Genomic DNA, 19,041 nt, shown 5'->3' with positions numbered 1-19,041 from the left:
TCTTTAATTTTTGTCAGCAATACTTTATAGTTTTCAGTGTGTAAGTCTTACACCTCCTTGGTTAAATTTATTCCTTAGTATAATTATTATTTTTTTTACTATTGAAAAAATGGAAATAGAATGTTTTTGTGTTGATCATGTATCCCCCAACTTTGCTAAAATTTCTTAGTGCTAATAATTTTTGTGGATTATTTACATATACAATTATATCATATACAGTAAAAAGATTTTAGACTTTTACACCAGGTTTTCTAAGTTGCAGGGTACAACCTGATAGTGGGTTGTGAAATCAGTTGATTGTTTAAGTTTCATTTTGTAAAATGTTTGTGTATAAAACATACACTTATGCATATGTTTGAATCCTTATGCATAGTAAGGATGCATAAGTAAGAAATCCATAGCATTTCTTACTATGAATTACAGTAAAAAATGTTATGCCATATTTCACAGCATGTAATTGGAGTATAAAATTGTGGAACTAGTGAAAGATGGAAGTCCTAACAGTTGCCTTTCATCACCTTGGAAATGATAATTTTATGTGAGAAGCTCTTTTCTGCATATAAAAATAATTGAGCAGAAAATACACTCTGTTCATTGGTTGCTCTGTGAATAATTAAACTTGTGCGATTTTGCTCTCATGCTCCCATTGCATCAGTTCTTAGCCTGTTTGTGAAGAAGGTTTGTTGCTGACATACTTGCTGAAATATTTTCCTGAGAATGTATTTTATTAAAGATAGTAATATATTAAATTGCATACAATACTTATTACAAATGAAAAATAACAGAAAGCCACATTATGAAGGATATTACAAGCTACAAAGATATCTCTTACTCTCCAAAAGATACAAGTTACTAAATAAATATATATTAATGTCAAGCATATGGTAAAGAATAAGGGAGAACTTACAATTTTTAATGCAAATACATTAAAACATAACTACTGTACACAGATGCAAAATTATTATAGAAAGATAAAATTATCCTAATGCATTATAGTCTTGACAGGACGTGCCTTACAATATAGTAAATTGTTTGATTTTTCTAAATTGCTGTGCATGGCATTAAATTGCATCTTTGACCCAGAAGTAGTTATGGGCTGTGTACTGTTGATGACATCAGGACTGGAAGTGTCACAGTTGCCCTCCGCCCTCTTTCCACCACTGCCCATCTAATGATGAGGCATCTTCCCAGTAGTCCACATGTCTTCTTGGCATTCTTACTACCAAATTATACAACTCCGCGTGTTTTGGCATGAGCTTGGGCTTCAGAATCAAGTATGACTGTGTTGAATCCTCCTCCCTTATGTTAACTTTATGACCGTGGACAAGTCACTAGCTTCCTCTGAAGCCTCAGTTTCATTGCTGTAAAGTGGTGCTAATTCAGGGCTACATGGAAGAGTAAATGATGTTATGCTGTGTATATAATATGCAAATATAGGACCTGGTGTGGTAAATAATAAATGGTAGCTATTAAAATACCTGAGTTATTATCAGTACTCTGTAAGAGGTCATCCCTCTTCTACTCCCAGGCCACACTTTTACACATGTGCTGTCATTGTCAAGTAGAAGCTAATTCTGGAAGCTCACCTGTGCTGGGGGATTGTTAGTCACAAACCTCTTTCTGTATAATTGTGTGGACTTCCCTGGTGGTCTTGTTGTGCATTCAGCTTTGGGTCATGGTAATCATGGGGTTGCCTTGCCATGTGATATGAAAATGGGCACTACCAGGTTTGTCTGCATTTCAGGTACCTTAAAACCACAGATAATAAGCAGGCACCATTGTTTTCCTCTTCTGTAGTTGTGTGCTGCTCATCTCCCGACTGAAGCAGAGGCACCAAATCATTACCAGGCAGTATGTCGTGCACTGTTTGCAGAGACGATGGAGCTGCATACATTTCTGACCAAAATCAAGAGTGCGAAGGAGGTGAGTGCTGCTGCTCCCTATTTCGGGCATTGTGAAAGACAGACCTGATTTCCAACATTGCCCATCATGTCATTTAAAGTATTTATCTCTATCCTTCTGATGAGTGCTGAAAATTATTCAGGAAAGAAGCAACTTAGGCAAAATGAAATCTGTTCCTTAAAATGTTACCATGTGAATCCATGTGATAAAACAGATTTTCATAAAGCTTCCTTACAAATGGAAAATAAATATTGCTGAACTGGTTGAATCAGTTTCCCATATGACTTGATTTTTTTTTTTAACTCTTTCTGCCTCTCTTTTTTCCATTTTAAAGCATGTTAGCGTGTCTTTGAGGAAGGGATACGGACTCGGAAAGGAAGATGCACTTCTGGTAATTTAACTTACATAGTAGATGTGATTAGGTATTTAATGCAGGAGATGTGAATTAAGATAATCCAGAGTCTCATGTTAGCTATTTTATTATTTATCATTGTCTATAAGTTAAAAATACTATGTGTGGAGTCCAGAGAGAATCACACTCGTTTATTTACAAGGTGAATTGCCATATTTTACATCCCACAGACACAGTTGTGAAGATTCTTGAGGTCTGGGTAAGGCACCTGGCACATAGTAAGAGCTTAGTATATGATCAGTGGTAGTTATCGTTTCTTTTGTGACTAAAGTATGGAGTTTATCTGAGACACTAGTTTAAAACTCACAATGACACACAGCTTGGGGAGAGACACATATGAGATTTGTAAGGGAAGAAGGACAATACTAACTTGTATTAAAGTGAGACTCCTTAGCTGTGCTAATACGGAAAATTCAGGTGTCTGAGCCAGATTACTCTTCGTAAATCACCCTGAATGGATCTGTTTTGTTAATATATTTGTGAATGAGAGCTCCAAGAATTCTTATTTAGGTCTAACCAGGATTCTGCTTATAATTTGTCTTTTTTTGATAAGCTAATGAAAAGTTATATCTATTTTTCTAGGAATTTATAGAATTGGACCCAAGGGGAAAGTCTTTAACAGGGTGGAAAGGGTGAACTGCATGTTGTTTGAAGAATAAATATAAACATGTCTCATGGGCTAGCTTTTCCTCCTGGAGAGGACCAGAGGACAGAGGGTCTGAGGGCACACCCGAAAGACAGCCTCAATTAAGGTTTGGTGAATAATAGGTTTTCTAGAAAGATCACTTTTGGTAATTATCTTCCCCAGCTTGGTGGAATTGAGATAGTCTTCTTCAGAGAGGCTCCTGTTATTTTCAGAGTGCGAGTAGAGTCCTGTGCAGTTAGGGTCAAGTAAATGAGTTTGTAGAATCCTCCCAACACAGATGTTCTTAGGAATCATTTCTGAATTAAAGAACAGTATTAATAAATATTTTTTCTATTCCAGTGAGCATAAACAATTGTGTTTCTTTTTTACTCTTGATGAAAACTTTGTTTTGCCAAACAAATTCTCAGAGATTTTTTTTTTAAGTAAAAGTCTGTTTAAAGAGACATGTCACAAATGGAGTAAAAGAACACGAGTGTTTGGGACCATTAGTGGCTTTGATGCCTGTAGAGACTGGCCAGGCCCTGGTAAAGGTTGGGGACCTTGGGTCAGGGTTTTGGCTTTATGTCCCACTGTCACCTCCAGCAGCACCTGATGTCTGGGTCATTATAGATACTGGTTCTGTCCAGTTTGATCATCTCCTGCTCTGGTTCCTTACTTTGCTGATCTCTTCTCAGCTTTTTCCATCCTTCTTTCTAGAAACTATGTTCCATGTTTAGAAAGATCTCCTCTGAACCTCAGTCTCCTCTGAGGACTCCTGCTCCCCCAGGCAGTGCTTTCTCTGCTTCCTCTGTGCGAGGCTGCTCTGCCCTCATGGCTGCACGTCCTCAGACTGGGTGGATGGGTGATGTTCTCGGTCTGCTGCTTCTTAATCAGGACTCCTCACACTTGTACCAGAACCCCACACCATCCACTTCTGCTACTCTTGAGCCCATTGACACTGTCATCTGCCATCATCTCGACTGATTTGTTTGATGAAGAGCAACTCTGGCTGTGTATCCTTGACCCTCCTCTACCTCAGCACTCTGCATTCCTGAACATACCTTTGAAAGTGAAAGTCACTCGAGTCGTTTCCAACTTTCTGCCACTCCATGGACTATACAGTCTGTGAAATTCTCCAGGCCAGAATACTGGAGTGGGTAGCCTTTCCCTTCTCTAGGATATCTTCCCAACCCAGGGATCGAACCCAGGTCTCCTGTATTGAGGGCAGATTCTTTACCAGCTGAGCCCCAAGGGAAGCCCGAACATACCTTTGTCCTCATGATAACCTGCTATCATTCTATCTTGGAAATCACCCCTGATGCAGCTCTGTCCTTTGAACTCATCCCTCACTGCCAGCTGAACTGGTCTTGTCTCTTGACCCCCCTACGCCTTTTCTTCCAGTTTATCAGCCCTTCCTGGATTCACTCTGTGTCTTCTGTGGATGAGAGTCTGTTTATCAAGAGTTCAGTCCACATGTGCAACCTGGAGTATTCCAGTAGCTGCCTGCTGGCCTGATCACTGTGAATCCATCCAGTTCAGCTTCCTCTGTGTCTGGGAGTGATTCCTGCAGATCACAGATCTGACCTGAGGGGTCTGACTCCAGGCCCAGGCCTCCGTGTGGTTTTCCAGGCCTGAGCCGAGGCCTGCTTTCCCTGGCAGGCCACCCTCCCTGCACAGGACTTGGGTGCTGCACTCTGGTTTTTTGAAGGGAACAGTGAGGACTCAGGCGCTCTGCCCATGGCTATTCATGTGCACCTGCCCTCATCGTCCAGTGCCTCTACACCAAGAGCCTCAGCTGAGGCACTTCCCTCCCCTCTTTCCCTCCCAGCAGCCCAGGGCATGACGTGTTTGCAGTGAGGAAGCCCCCGACCTGCACTCCCCATCATCTGACCATACTGGTGCCATCTTGGGAGGACATGAAGCAGGGGAGCAAAATACCCTTGTTGGCTTCTTGGCTGCTCGGATGCAGAGGAGAGTAAGGGCCAGTTGCCACTTTCAGTTTGGCTGGCCCTTCTGACCGTTGGACACTTGGCAGCTTGACACAGGCAATTTGCTTCCTAGAAGGCAGTGGCACCCCACTCCAGTACAGTTGCCTGGAAAATCCCATGGATGGAGGAGCCTGGTGGGCTGCAGTCCATGGGGTCTCTAGGAGCTGGACACGACTGAGCGACTTCACTTTCTCTTTTCACTTTCATGCATTGGAGAAGGAAATGGCAACCCACTCCAGTGTTCTTGCCTGGAGAATCCCAGGGACGGGGGAGCCTGGTGTGCTGCCATCTCTGGGGTCACACAGAGTCGGACATGACTGAAGTGACTTAGCATAGCATAACGTGATTCCAATTGCCTGGAGGGTGAAATGAAACTCCATTGTGTTGCCTGTGAGGCCTTCTTGGCATTTCACTTACTCATGTTTTATTCTCCTTTTCAACTCTCCCTTTGTTGCATTTTTGTGCTATCTAGTCAGAATTACTTAGTTTCTTTTTTTTTTTTTTAACTTAGTTTCTGAATGTGCTGTGCTTGCTATATGTCTGAGACCCCAGTATAATACTTCATGCTTTCTGTCTGGATTTCTCTCCCTGCCTTGTCTTCTTGGTGGTCTCCTGTTGACCCATCTAAACCCTGCTCATGTGTCATCTCCCTCCACCCTTCACTTCCTCTGTGTCCTGTACTCCCCACACTTCTCATGCTTCCCTAGGAGTTCTTATGTCTTTGAGCTCTTTCTCCATAGCTGGGCTGGATACTTCTTGAGACAAATGACTGTGCTTTAAGTCATCTTCCTGTTAATGACTCACTGAGTGTTTGCACGCAGGAAACACTCTAGAAATGTTAGTTGAACTGAAATAATTTATGCATTGTATCTGTGTTTTTTTAGAATATCAGAAATTTTATGGTGGAAGGCATTGTTGACTTTTGGAAACATTATGATCCAGATATTTCTAGTAAATATGAGAAGTTTTATGGCTGTTATTGAGGTCTTGGAGTGCTCTCCATTCAGTTTACGCAGGAGAGATATTTAACAGGGAGTCTTGAGAAGGCAGGCTGTGAAACCTGTGGAAATCCTGACGTGTTCTGTACTGTTCTGTACTGTAATGTTCTGTACTGTTTCATTACAGATTTTATACTTATGCATGGCCTGTCAACACTGAGGTTTTAGGAGTAAATTTTTACTGGATCCAAGTGGATTTCCCCCTTCCTCTTTGATATATGCAGTTTTCTTTAAATTAGAGAAAATTTTTATGCATATTGGTTCATGCTTGTATGTTAGTCATTTTAACCTTTAACCTAGTCTCAGGAATACTAAGTCCACACTAATAAAATACTCTGTGCTAATTTGGTATTTTCCCTGAAGATCTCAAAATATACAATTTAAGAATCAGACAGTCTTTCTTCTGTATCTATGAGTTAGTACATATCAACTGGAATTTTCAAAGTAATAACCTGATTCAACAGGTTGATTACGGATTATCAGTGATGTTTTGAGTAACCAATATATCTGTGTATATGTGCATGTGTGTATATAAAATTAGGGTAAAATATTAGTGTCAGAACATTTGAGCTCAGTGTTGATGTTCTTGATTTGATAGACCAAAAGTATTTTAATTATGTTAAACTTCTCATATGCTCAGTTGGCAGTTTATTAAAACGTAAAACCTATAATCAATTTCCCAGTGTTGTAATTGTATTAGAGGTCATTACATTTGCTAGACCTGGCTGCTCTGCAGAGCACAAGACCTTTAGTTCATCTATTTATTTAGGAGGCAAATTCATTTCATTCTAATCCCTTTTCATAATGCAATGATTTCCTTCTTAAACAATGAATGAGACCCTTGAAGATTGTTCTGTAAATGATAGGATTTGGATTGGCTGCTGTTACTCTGTCTCAGAGGCAATTTGATACCCTGGAAAATGAGCACATAGTCCAGTGTCTCCTAAGCAGTTGATACTCTGGAACACAAGTATAGATGGAGGGACTGTCCTTTCAGTGCCATACACTCAGTGCAGCAGGTCATATGAAAGATGAGACAGCCATGCCCTTGTGCCAGTGAACCCCCTACCCCACCACAGCCTGGTCCAAACTGGCTGGTATGGCTGGTGAGCAAGTACAGTGGGGAGGGGAGAATTGAACTTGGCAATTTCAAGTGTAAATTATTTTGGTTGAAAAAAGGAAATTATATTAATGGCAGTGTGCTTTAGTTCAGTGCTGTCTAAGTAGTTTTTGAGCATCCATCCCTGATTTTGTTATTGTTAAATGAAATTATCAATTCCTCAGACTTTAAGCCCTGCTGCTTCCCCAATTATTTATGCCCACAGCTGCAAAGCGGCCACTCTTGCTTGCTTCACTTAGTCTCCATGAACAGCCCTGTGATGCCCACTTTGCAGATCAGTAAACTGACACTTAGCTTAATGGTTCCCACAAAACAACGCTCTCAGCATTTCTCATGGCTGCCTTTCTATCCCATGTGCTCTCCAGCCTGGCACCGGCACCCTTGGCAGTTATTGCTGTCTCCCTGCAAGGACAGTCACCTGTAGCGCACTGTCCTGGAAGGTGGCTGTCTAGAGTCCTTGGAAGAGATTCCTCGTGTGCACTCAGATTCAGGCTCCTGAGCAGCAGGGGAAAAGGGCGTGTGAGTCAGAATAGAATTTGGTGTTGAGGAACAAGGAGGCTCATGAGGGAACATGTGTGCAAGCGTGTGTGTCTGCCTCACAAATGCACACAGATGGGAACAGGAGGGGAGGAGGAGTGGTGTCATTTAAGTTTAGGTGTGAAGTAATATGGAAATGAGAAAAGAGAGGAGTGGCATAGAAATGTCAGAGATGAGATAAAATTGTGTTCAGACTAGAAAGTCAGTTGACTGGTGTGATGTGTTCCTAGCTGCTCTGACACTACTGTCTCCATGTAGAGTGTGTGGTGAGCCCCAGCCCCATTCCCCCAAGAGGCACTTTGTTTCACAGAAGAGGTTTAGCTCTTAACTGTAGTAGGAAAAACTTGATGTGTCAGAGAAGTATGCTGTTTAAAGATAATCTTTCTTTTGAAAAAAATCTTTTTCTCAAGCAAATAACTCATTTTTTATTTATAGTATATCTAAAATGTTTATATCAACATTGACCTTTTTAATTAATTAATTTTAACTGGAGGATAATTACTTTACAATATTGTGGTGGTTTTTGCCATACAGCGACATGAATCAGCCACAGGTGCACGTTTGTCCCCCGCTCCCTGAACCTCCCTCCCCACCCTATCCCTTTGGGTTGTCCCAGAGCACTGGCTTTGAGTGCCCGCTTCCTGCATTGAACTTGCACGGGTCATCTGTTTTACAGAAGGTAATACACATGTTTCAATGCTATTCACTCAAATCATCCCACCCTCACCTTCTTCACATAGTCCAAAAGTCTGTTCTTTACATCTGTGACTCTTTTGCTGCCTTGCGTATAGGATTGTTGTTACTGTCTTTCTAAATTCCATATATATGCATTAAAATACTGTATTGGTGTTTTTCTGACTTACTTCATTCTATATAATAGGCTCCAGTTTCATCTACCTCATTCACTGATTCAAATGCATTCCTTTTTATAGCTGAGTAATATTCAACATGCCATTGTGTATATGTACCACAACTTGTCCATTCGTCTGCCAGTGGACATCTAGGTTGCCTCCATGTCCTTTCTATTGTAAACAGTGCTGCAGTGAACATTGGGGTACACGTGTCTCTTTCAATTCTGGTTTCCTTAGTGTGTCTGCCCAGTAGTGGGTTTGCTGGGTCGTATGGCAGTTCTGTTTCCAGTTTTTTAGGAAACCTCCACACTGTTCTCCATAGTGGCTGTACCAGTTTGCATTCCCACCAACAGTGTAAAAGGGTTCTGGTTCGCTTTTCTCCATCCCCTCTCCAGCATTTATTGTTTGTAGACTTTTTGATGGCGGCCATTCTGACTGGTGTGAGTTGATACCTCATTGTGGTTTTAATTTGCATTTCTCTAATAATGAGTAATGTTGAGCATTTTTCATGTGTTTATTAGCCATCTGTATGTCTTCTTTGGAGGAATATCTGTTTAGTTCTTTGGCTTACTTTTTGACTGGGTTGTTCATTTTTTGGGTATCAAGCTGCATGAGCTGCTTATATATTTTGGAGGTTAATTCTTTGTCAGTTGTTTCATTTGCTATTATTTTCTCCCATTCTGAAGGCTGCCTTTTCACCTTGCTTATAGTTTCCTTCATTGTGCAAATGCTTATAAGTTTATTTTAAAGTCCCACTTATTTATTTTTGTTTTTATTTCCATTACTCCAAGAGGTGGATCATAGAGGATCTTGCTGTGATTTATGTCAGAGTATTCTGCCTATGTTTTTCCCCTAAGAGTTTTATACTTTCTGGTTTTACATTTACATCTTTAATCCATTTTGAGTTTATTTTTGTGTATGGTGTTAGAAAGTGCTGTAGTTTCATTCTTTTACACGTGGTTAACCAGTTTTCCCAGCACCACTTGTTAAAGAAATTGTCTTTTGTACATTGTATATTTTTGCCTCCTTTGTCAAAAATAAGGTGTTGATAGGTGCGTGGATTTATCTCTGGGCTTTCTGTTTTGTTCCATTGATCTATATTTCTGTCTTTGTGCCAGTACCACACTGTCTTGATGACTGTAGCTTTGTAGTATAGTCTGAAGTCAGGCAGGTTGATTCCTCCAGTTCCATTCTTCTTTCTCAAGATTGCTTTGGCTATTCAAGGTTTTTTGTGTTTCCATAAAAATTGTGAAATTATTTGTTCTAGTTCTCTGAAAAATACCGTTGATAGCTTGATAGGGATTGCATTGAATTTATAGATTGCTTTGGGTAATATACTCATTTTCACTATATTGATTCTTCCAATTCACGAACATGGTATGTTTCTCCATCTATATGTGTCATCTTTGGTTTCTTTCATCAGTGTTTTATAGTTTTCTGTATGTAAGTCTTTTGTTTCTTTGAAGTGAAGTGAAAGTCGCTCAGTCATGTCTGACTCTTTGCAACCCATAGACTATACAATCCATGGAGTTCTCCAGGCCAGAATACTGGAGTAGGTAGCCTTTCTCTTCCCCAGGAGATCTTCCCAACCCAGGGATTAAACCCAGGTCTCCCTCATTGCAGAAGGATTCTTTACCAGCTGAGCCTCAAGGGATGCCCTTTGTTTCTTTAGGTAAATTTATTCTTAAGTATTTTATTCTTTTTGTTGCAGTGGTGAATGGGATTGTTTCCTTAATTTCTCTTTGCTTTTTCATTGTTAGTATATAGGAATGCAAGGGATTTCTATGTATTAATTTTATATCCTGCAACTTTACTATATTCACTGATTAGCTCTAGTAGAAGAGTTAGCACCTATTCTACTCAAACTCTTCTGGAAAATTGCAGAGGAAGGCAAACTCCCAACTCATTCTATGAGGCCACCATCACCAGAACTAGACTAAGATGCCACAAAAAAAGATAGCTACAGGCCAATATCACTGATGAACATAGATGCAGAAATCCTCAACAAAATTCTAGCAAACAGAATCCAACAGCATATTAAAAAGATCATACATCATGACCAAGTGGACTTTATTCCAGGGGTGCAAGGAATCTTCAACGTTTGCAAATCAGTCAAATGTTATGTACCACATTAACAAATTGAAAGGTAAAAACCGTATGATTATCTCAATAGATGCAGAGAAAGCCTTTGACAAAATTCAACACTCATTTATGATAAAAACTCTCCAGAAAACAGGCATAGAAGGAACATACCTCAGCATAATAAAAGCTATATATGACACACCCACTGTAAATATTATCCTCAATGGCAAAAAATTGAAAGCGTTTTCTCTAAAATCAGGAGCAAGACCCATACTCACTACTCACCACTACTGTTCAACAGTTTTGGAAGTCTGAGCCACAAGCAATCAGAGAAGAAAAAGAAGTAAAAGGAATCCAGATTGGAAAAAAAGTAAAACTCTCACTGTTTGCAGATTATATGATACTCTACATAGAAAATCCTAAACATTAATCATTTTTAAAAGCCCCTTTATTTTTGGTGATTCATATTCTTTCACTTAGAGCTTCCCAGGTGGTGCTGGTGGGAAAGAACCCACCTGCCAATGCAGGAAACATAAGAGATGAAGGTTCAGTCCCTGGGTTGGGAAGATCCCCTTGAGGAGAGCATGGCAACCCACTCCAATGTTCTTACATGGAGAATCCCATGGACAGAGGAACCTGGTGGGCTACGGTCCATAGGGTCACAAAGAGTTGGACATGATGAAAGTGACTTAGCATGCGTGCATTCTTTCACTCGTTATTTATATGACTGCATAAGTCAAATAGACATGGTAAGATTTCTTTATTCTAAATTTTATAAAGGGAAAAGGGGCCAATTAGACATGGTAAGATTTCTTTATTCTTCATTTTATAAAGGGAAAAGGGGCCAATTAGACATGGTAAGATTCCTTCTAGTCTTAAAATGCTCTGCAGAAAGTAAAATTCATGTGACTAAGTATTCAACAAGATTTTCCTTATTTTTGTACAAGTCTTGTTTTGTGTAGGTAAAATGTATGCAGATACACATTTTAAGTGCATTCCCACTAAAATTTGCTCTGAATTTAGTGTACACTATTTTATATATTTTATGCTGTTTAATATTTTAAATTTGAGATGAATTTTATAAGAAAGCTCAGTGTTGTCAATGTTGAGCTCTAAAGTCAGTACTGATTACTACTGTACTGATGTCAGATCAGATCAGTCGCTCAGTCGTGTCCGACCCTTTGCGACCCCATGAATCGCACAGGCCTCCCTGTCCCTCACCAACTCCCGGAGTTCACTCAGACTCACGTCCGTTGAGTCAGTGATGCCATCCAGCCATCTCATCCTCTGTTGTCCCCTTCTCCTCCTGCCCCCAATCCCTCCCAGCATCAGAGGCTTTTCCAATGAGTCAACTCTTCACATGAGGTGGCCAAAGTACTGGAGTTTCAGCTTTAGCATCATTCCTTCCAAAAAAATCCCAGGGCTGATCTCCTTCAGAATGGACTGGTTGCATCTCCTTGCAGTCCAAGGGACTCTCAAGAGTCTTTTCCAACACCACAGTTCAAAAGCATCAATTCTTTGGCACTCAGCCTTCTTCACAGTCCACCTGTCACATCCATACATGACCACAGGAAAAACCATAGCCTTGACTAGACGAACCTTTGTTGGCAAAGTACTGATATCGGTGGGGACTAAAAACTTCTGTATTTAAAAAATCTAGTGGTAAACCAATCCCTGGAAAGAAGAAATTCCTAAAACAATTATCAGTCACAACTGAGTGAGTAAAAATAACCAAGCATTCTGAAATATTATATGTTCATATTGTTGAAGTAAGAATGCTAAATAGAAGGCATGTGAAAGATTTTTAGAGTCTTAATTTCTGTTAGAAGATTATATACTCCAAATGATGAAAATCTTCTCTCCTTGAAGTGTTTTGTGCCATACATACAATCCACCTTGGAATGCAAGTAGAATACCCCGAAACATTTTGATCCCTGAGGGATGAGACGTTTGATAAGAGTAGAGCCATCTTGGATTTCTTCAGAGGCAGGATCTCACAGTGTAGATTGTCATTTCTAATTATCACATCAGAATGATCTTGAATCTCTTCTCAAGTGTAGCTGCACCTCTGGTGCTTCATTATTAAGTTTCTTGCTGACACCTTAAACCCTTCTTACGAATGCTGTGTTCATTCACCCTCTGTTATGGTTCTTCTCTTTTATCCTCCGTCCTCAGCTGAAGGGTGTCCGAGGCCTCCTCAGACACCCTTATACGGTGAGTGCACTCCCTGTCTCCTTGAAAGTCACATTGCTCTGTGTATTTCCTCTCTAGCAGCCGTCACAGTCCAGAGCTGTCTTGCTGGTCTCTCTTCCTGCTCACTCATAACCTGCCACCAGGACACATTCTCAGAGAGGACAGAGACCTTCTCTCTCCAGTTCACTTGCTGCATCCCTAGTGAATTAATAATAGAGCCTCTGTAAATATTTGATCAGTGGTGAATGACGTGGAGAACTTGTGGTTTGGATGTTCTACCTCTAGTTTCTTACCAGGTCTCTAGAACCCTGGTGCCCTGACCCCTGACTTGTCTACAGATACAGATCTTCTTTAGTGTCCCTGTGCTTCCTTGGGCAGCGGTCTGACCTCTTGCACCTGAGCTGTGGCACAGCTTCCTCATGTAGTTTCCCTCTTCACATATGGAGCCTGTCCTCCAGTGCTCTGTGCCCATGTGAGGATGGTGCTGGCTTCTCAGTGCGTGTAGATGGGACGTTTAGACCCGTGAGTACGGCATCAAGACCGTGCACAGTGAGGCCCCAACTGAGCTGTGTGGCTCTTCATTCCCTGTGCAGGCTTTGCTGCCCTCCCTCCAGCCCCTGATGCTAAGGGCCTCTGCACCTGCTGGAACTGTCCTTTTCTTCTCTCACTTAGAAAGTGCCTCCTTACTCTTAGGACCTAGCTCAGATGCCCACTGTCCTGAAATGGTGTTACTGATGGAAGTTAATTTCTTTATTCTCTGTGTTCATTCATAGAGCACTCTGCTCTGGCTTCTGTCACTTACCACACTGTATTGGGATGACTGTTGACATATGTCTCCTCTCTAGACTGAACTTCTTAGGACAAGGACCATGTTTATATTGCCAACCCTGTCAGGGACTTAGGGACCAAGGACGCATCTCCTATTGTCTTTTTAGGTGTGCTCCCCTGGCTGCTTCCTTGGCCTCACGCAACATTAGGGTCCTTCAATAATGGGATTTTTTTTTCAACCTGATTGACGGCGTGTTTTTTCTATAGTTCAGTTTTTCTAAGTGTTTAATGCATTAACTTTCAAGAAGAAATGGAGCAAAAGAGAATTAACCTTTAACTCTTTTATAGTCACCACATGTATTTGAGCTGCTGTCCAGGGAACCTGAGGAGTATGGGTAAGATGGAGTGCTCCTGGATTTTTATTAATTTTTCGGAGATATCCAGTCTAAGGAAATTTATGTAGTTTGAAGGGAAAAAGACCCAAAGTCCTCAGCTGCAGCTCTGGGCTCAAACGGTTTATGTCACTTTCACATGAGCACTTAAAATCCCTGAGTGTCTCTTGCTCATTGCTCTGATAAGGACGTTAACCCTCACGAAGTCCTGAGAAGTAGGCAGTACTACCTTTTGCCTCCTGCTCACTTCTCAGAGAGGAGTCTGAAGCCCAGTTCAGCAGAATACGCTGTTAGCTGCCCGTGGTGACAGAAGTGGGATTAGTGCCCTTCTCGTGTTGTAGGAATAGTGACAAATGCCAGAAGTGGATCTGGCGATAGGAGATGAGGATGTATGGGAGGAGTCTGTAAGCCAGAATGTTGGACTATTCGGACCTGTAAGGATGCAGCAGCTGTGTTCAGCCATGCAGTTCCTGGTGACTGAGGAAAACCTAGGTCCCAAAGGAATTAGGATCAAAGGGCAGAATTTCATCATTCATGTGATACGTCTCTCCTGTTAAGCAGTTGCAGTGAATGACAGCCAATATTTCTTGCACACTCACCATGCGTAGACAGGGCTCTGAGATTGCAGTGCACATTAGCTCCGCAGCTCTCCCAGCAGCCATGCATCTGTTGGGGACACAGACTGAACACAGTGCTCCAGTAGGAGCTGGGATCCAGGAACAGCTGCCCTGGCAGTGGGTGTGGGCTGTGGCGTGGGAATGGAGGCGCAGTGGGGCGCCTTTCCTGTGCTCAGAGCTCCAGAAGAAGCAGCATTACTCCAGAGCCTCAGTTTTCTAAGCGTTTGAGTGATTCTCACTCACATATGACTGTTTTACTCCTTTGTAGTCAGATTCTTCTGATTGGATAAATCTTAACCTATGTATAATAAAACCCTGTAATGGGAGGATGATTTCTCAGTGTCCAGATTAGAGCCAGTCTGTTTTTAGCTGCTAGTTTTGACCATATATTGAAATTGTGGGCTAAGAAGGTGAATGGGAAATCAGCATGGTTCGTTATGAATTTTCAAAAGATTACTTGAGTAATTTTACACTATATCATCAAAGCTATTGGTGTAATACATTATTGAGTGATTTACATATATTAGTTCAGTTACTGCTATACAAGAATCATAATTTTGTGATGAAATCCTTGAGCTCAGTTAATCTTAAATAAGATATTGCTAAAATATTTTACTTAAAATATTATATATGCAATAAAGTATCTTTTCTTTGCTGAGGGGAAAAACACTTTTTAGAAACAATCAGGCTGTTACGAAACTGTCTTTTGTCTTGTTTTTTTAAGTTAAATAGCCACATTTTATAACCTGTAATTGGTTGAAAAAAACAAATATTCCCCCTCCCAGTATCTCACAGCCAATAATCACATCCACCTGTATCCTGGTGCCATCACCAGTCAGCACATTGACACCTCGGACATGTACCGTGATGTGGCTTCAGGCTGTCTTCTGTTTGAACGCACTCACAGAGATAAGCCACAAGACCTCTGTCTCATTCACATGTTGAAGTATATTTTAATTAGCTTTCTCATATTCCTGGCCTACCCTCTCATGTCTGCTCCCAACACCTCTAATAATAAAACTGCGACAACATTTAGTTCAGTTCAGTTGCTCAGTCGTGTCCAACTCTTTGCAACTCCATGGACTGCAGCATGCCAGGCCTCCTGTCCATCACCAACTCCTGGAGTTTATTCAAACTCATGTCCATCGAGTCAGTGATGCCATCCTACCATCTCATCCTCTGTCATTCCCTTCTCCTCCCTCCTTCAATGTTTCCCACCATCAGGGTCTTTTCAAATGAGTCAGTTCTTCGCGTCAGATGGCCAAAGTATTGGAGTTTCAACTTCAGCGTCAGTCCTTCCAATGAATATTCAGGACTGTGACGACATTTAAATTAACTGGAAATTTCTCCCTACAGCCAAAACAGAATTCTAGTCCTCCAAGTGGTGAACGTATTTTTTGAAAGAAAGAGTCTACCACCAGATGTCTGTTTGTAAGGTTGCCATTTGTTCGTTTTGATTAAATCATCTATCACTGTAACTTTTTAGAATCCTTGTCAAAGTCTCTCTCTTTTCTGTTTGATTTGTTGTTTTGTGAATGTGAGCAAATGCCAGAACACGCACCTCAGCAGCAATGGTGAAATTACCTTCTCTTTGCCTTTAGGTTTCTTTGCCTTCGTTACTGCCCTCCCTATTAAAATGTTTCAGAAGAATCCTTTCTGTAAAAGATCATGTCAGAACTCTTCTACCTGTCAGGTCCTGTAACTTCTTGAACTGATTAACTTATAAACAAATAAACAAATTCACATACTTCCAGGAATCCAGGAGTAGTTCAGGAAGCCTCACCCTCTGTCTCAGCCACTCATAGTCTCTCCCACAGAAGAAACCATTAATTTCTTCTGCGTCCTCACACAGACAATATATGTATAACTAACAGAAAAATAGCAATATTTTTTCTTCCTTTTTTATGTTATTCTGAACCTTCCTTTTTTTCATTTAATATTGTATCTTGTAGATCATTTCATGTCAGCGTGTAGTGTTCACATTTAGTGTGTCTTCATGATGTTCTGTTGTCTGATTAAGCTGTAATTGATGTAATCTGTCATCTATTGACAACAAATAAGTTGCTTCCAGTCTTTTGCTTTTTACAAACAATGCGGCAATAGATAGTTTTTAACTTATTTTTCATGAATGCGATTTTCATGTGTGTCTTACATGTGTAAGACAAATTCCAAAAAGTAGAATAGCTGGGTCAGAGAAATTGTGCATTTATATTTTTCATAAAATATTAAATTATCCTCCATAGATGTTTACTAATTGATACTCTCTGAAAATGTTTAAGAGTTTCTATTTTTCTACATCTTCACAATGTGTTTCCTAAGTGATAAGTAAAAATTTATCTTTCATAGTTTCAGTTTTTGTTGTTCAGTTACTAAGTCTCTTTGTGACCCCCGTTGACTGCAGCATGCCAGGCTTCCCTGTCCTTCACTGTTTCCCGCAATTTGCTCAAATTCATGTCCATTGAGTCAGTGATGCCATCCAACCATCTCATCCTCTGTTGTGCCCTTCTCTTCCTGCCCTCAATCTTTCTCAGCATCAGGATCTTCTCCAGTGAGTCAGCTCTTCACATCAGGTGGCCAGAGGTACTGGAGCTTCAGCTTCAGCCTTCATCCTTCCCATGAATATTCAGGATTGATTTCCTTTAGGATTGACTGGTTTGATCTTGCTGTCCAAGGGACTCTCAAGAGGTTTAGTTTACATTTTACTTTTAGTTTACGTTTTCCTTATTATGAATGATATTGGGTACCTTTTCACATGCTTAAGAGCTGTTTGTGTTTTTAAATTACCTACTCATATTCTTTGCCCATTTTTCTAATGGAGTATTGGTTTTTCTTATTGGATTGGATTTGCATTTACTAAGAAAATAGCTTTTTGTGATATAATTTGTAAATATTGTCTCTGATATTTCAATGATTATTTTACAGTGATCATCTCTGATGTCTGTAGGTATGAATAGTTGATGAGTATAAAAACTGAAAAGGCAGAGAGATACGTTTAGGGAGATACTGTGAGTCCAACCATCTGTGGCAGAGACAGGCATTACACTCTTGACCAGTGTTATGTGTGTGTGTGTGTCTGTCTGTCTACAACAGTATTGGGAGAATTGAACAACAGTATTCCTTTTCTAGAACCTAGAAATGAATTTCTTTTATTTTGAAGACTTCATCTGCTGCTGCTGCTGCTAAGTCGCTTCAGTCGTGTCCAACTCTGTGCGACCCCATAGACGGCAGCCCACTAGGCTCCCTCGTCCCTGGGATTCTCCAGGCAAGAATACTGGAGTGGGTTGCCATTTTTTCCTCCAGTGCATGAAAGGAAGACTTCATCTATACTTTTCCTAATTTCTCTAGTGAACTGTAGAAATCCAAATTAAGCTTTGTTTGGTCAGTTGCTCAGTAGTGTCCAATTCTGTGCGACTCTGTGAGCTATAGTCAGCAAGGCTCCTCTGTCCATGGAATTCTCCAGGCAAGAATACTGGAATGGGTTGCCATTTCCTTCTCCAGAGATCTTCCTCAAGAATTAAACCTGCATCTCCTGCATTGGCAGGCAGATGGATTCCTTTACTGCCGTGCTATCAGAATATAAATCTATAGTTTAGTATCTTTTTACATTTTTCATTAAGTACAATGCTCTGATTCTCATATCTTCTCCCTCTTCCATCCCTCTGGGAGAAGGAGCATGTTATATCTTTAAGAAAGTGTCATAAAGGTTGAAGAAAATATAAATAATATTCTTTAGTAATTATCCATTAGCTCTTTAATATGCATGAAAGACTTCCATTTATCACAAGATTTGCTGTAACTGGGGGCTTTTTATGCTATAATTTCAAAAATATTAATTTGGCCTGATAAATATGATAATAAAGTCCTTTTTCCTGCTTTTCTGTGGTGAAGGTATCTGAATTAGGAAGGACATCATGGCTTCTACTCTGTGGAGCTGATATACATGTTCTATTTATTATAGGCATTATTTATATTAGCAACTTTATCACTTGAAATATGCATTTAATAATCTCTATGTAAGTAATTTCTTTAAAAGTATATTAGTATCTTTTAACTGAGTAAATTTTTTCCAAGGAATTCTTGAGACACTCATTTTTACACATGTAAAAGTTTCTAACTGAAAATATACCCATTTCACAGAGAAATACCATTAAATAACAGTTCTAAATGGTTAACAACATGGAGGAAAAGGGTGATTATTCAAATGTTATTGTTAAAATATTTTAATATATGAATTGTATATTATATTCACATATATATTGTATTATAATAATATAATTATAATAATATATTAATATAATTGTATATTCGTATTTTGTATAATTTGTATATTGTATATTAACATAATTGTATTATATTCATGTATATATACATATGTGTATATCATAAGGGTGGTTTAATCTAAAAAGAGGTATTTATGTGTGAGCTGATGTTGAATCTATGCAAATACATTAAAACTACTCTGAGCATTTGATGTACTTGTGATTCCCAGGGTAGATTTTATTTATTTTTAAGATGCTGGGAACTAAAAATGTTGGCAGAGAGCAGTTCTAATTGCA

The 19,041-nt window shown here is 40.0% G+C and overlaps 1 protein-coding gene across 9 annotated transcripts in view; it reads left to right on the top strand.

Annotated features, from left to right (window-relative positions):
* Positions 1–19,041, top strand: part of SPIRE1 (spire type actin nucleation factor 1) — a 163,120-nt gene that overhangs the window by 88,752 nt on the left and 55,327 nt on the right. For all 9 annotated transcript variants that reach the window (XR_015153982.1, XR_015153983.1, XM_086373253.1 and 6 more), the window contains one exon: positions 1,798–1,923. Coding sequence is in view for 7 of the 9 variants with exons in the window: in XM_086373253.1 (XP_086229379.1) it covers positions 1,798–1,923 (126 nt within the window). In the remaining 2 variants the exon portion in view is untranslated. The remainder of the gene's footprint in view (positions 1–1,797; positions 1,924–19,041) is intronic.

Source organism: Bos grunniens, chromosome 24 (assembly GCF_055505025.1).
Source record: "Bos grunniens cultivar Pamir isolate PY7600 chromosome 24, Bosgru_T2T1.0, whole genome shotgun sequence".
In the NCBI taxonomy this organism is placed as follows: domain Eukaryota; kingdom Metazoa; phylum Chordata; class Mammalia; order Artiodactyla; family Bovidae; genus Bos; species Bos grunniens.
The sequence above is the reverse complement of the archived record's forward strand: the minus strand, read 5'-3'. Positions and strand labels throughout refer to the sequence as shown.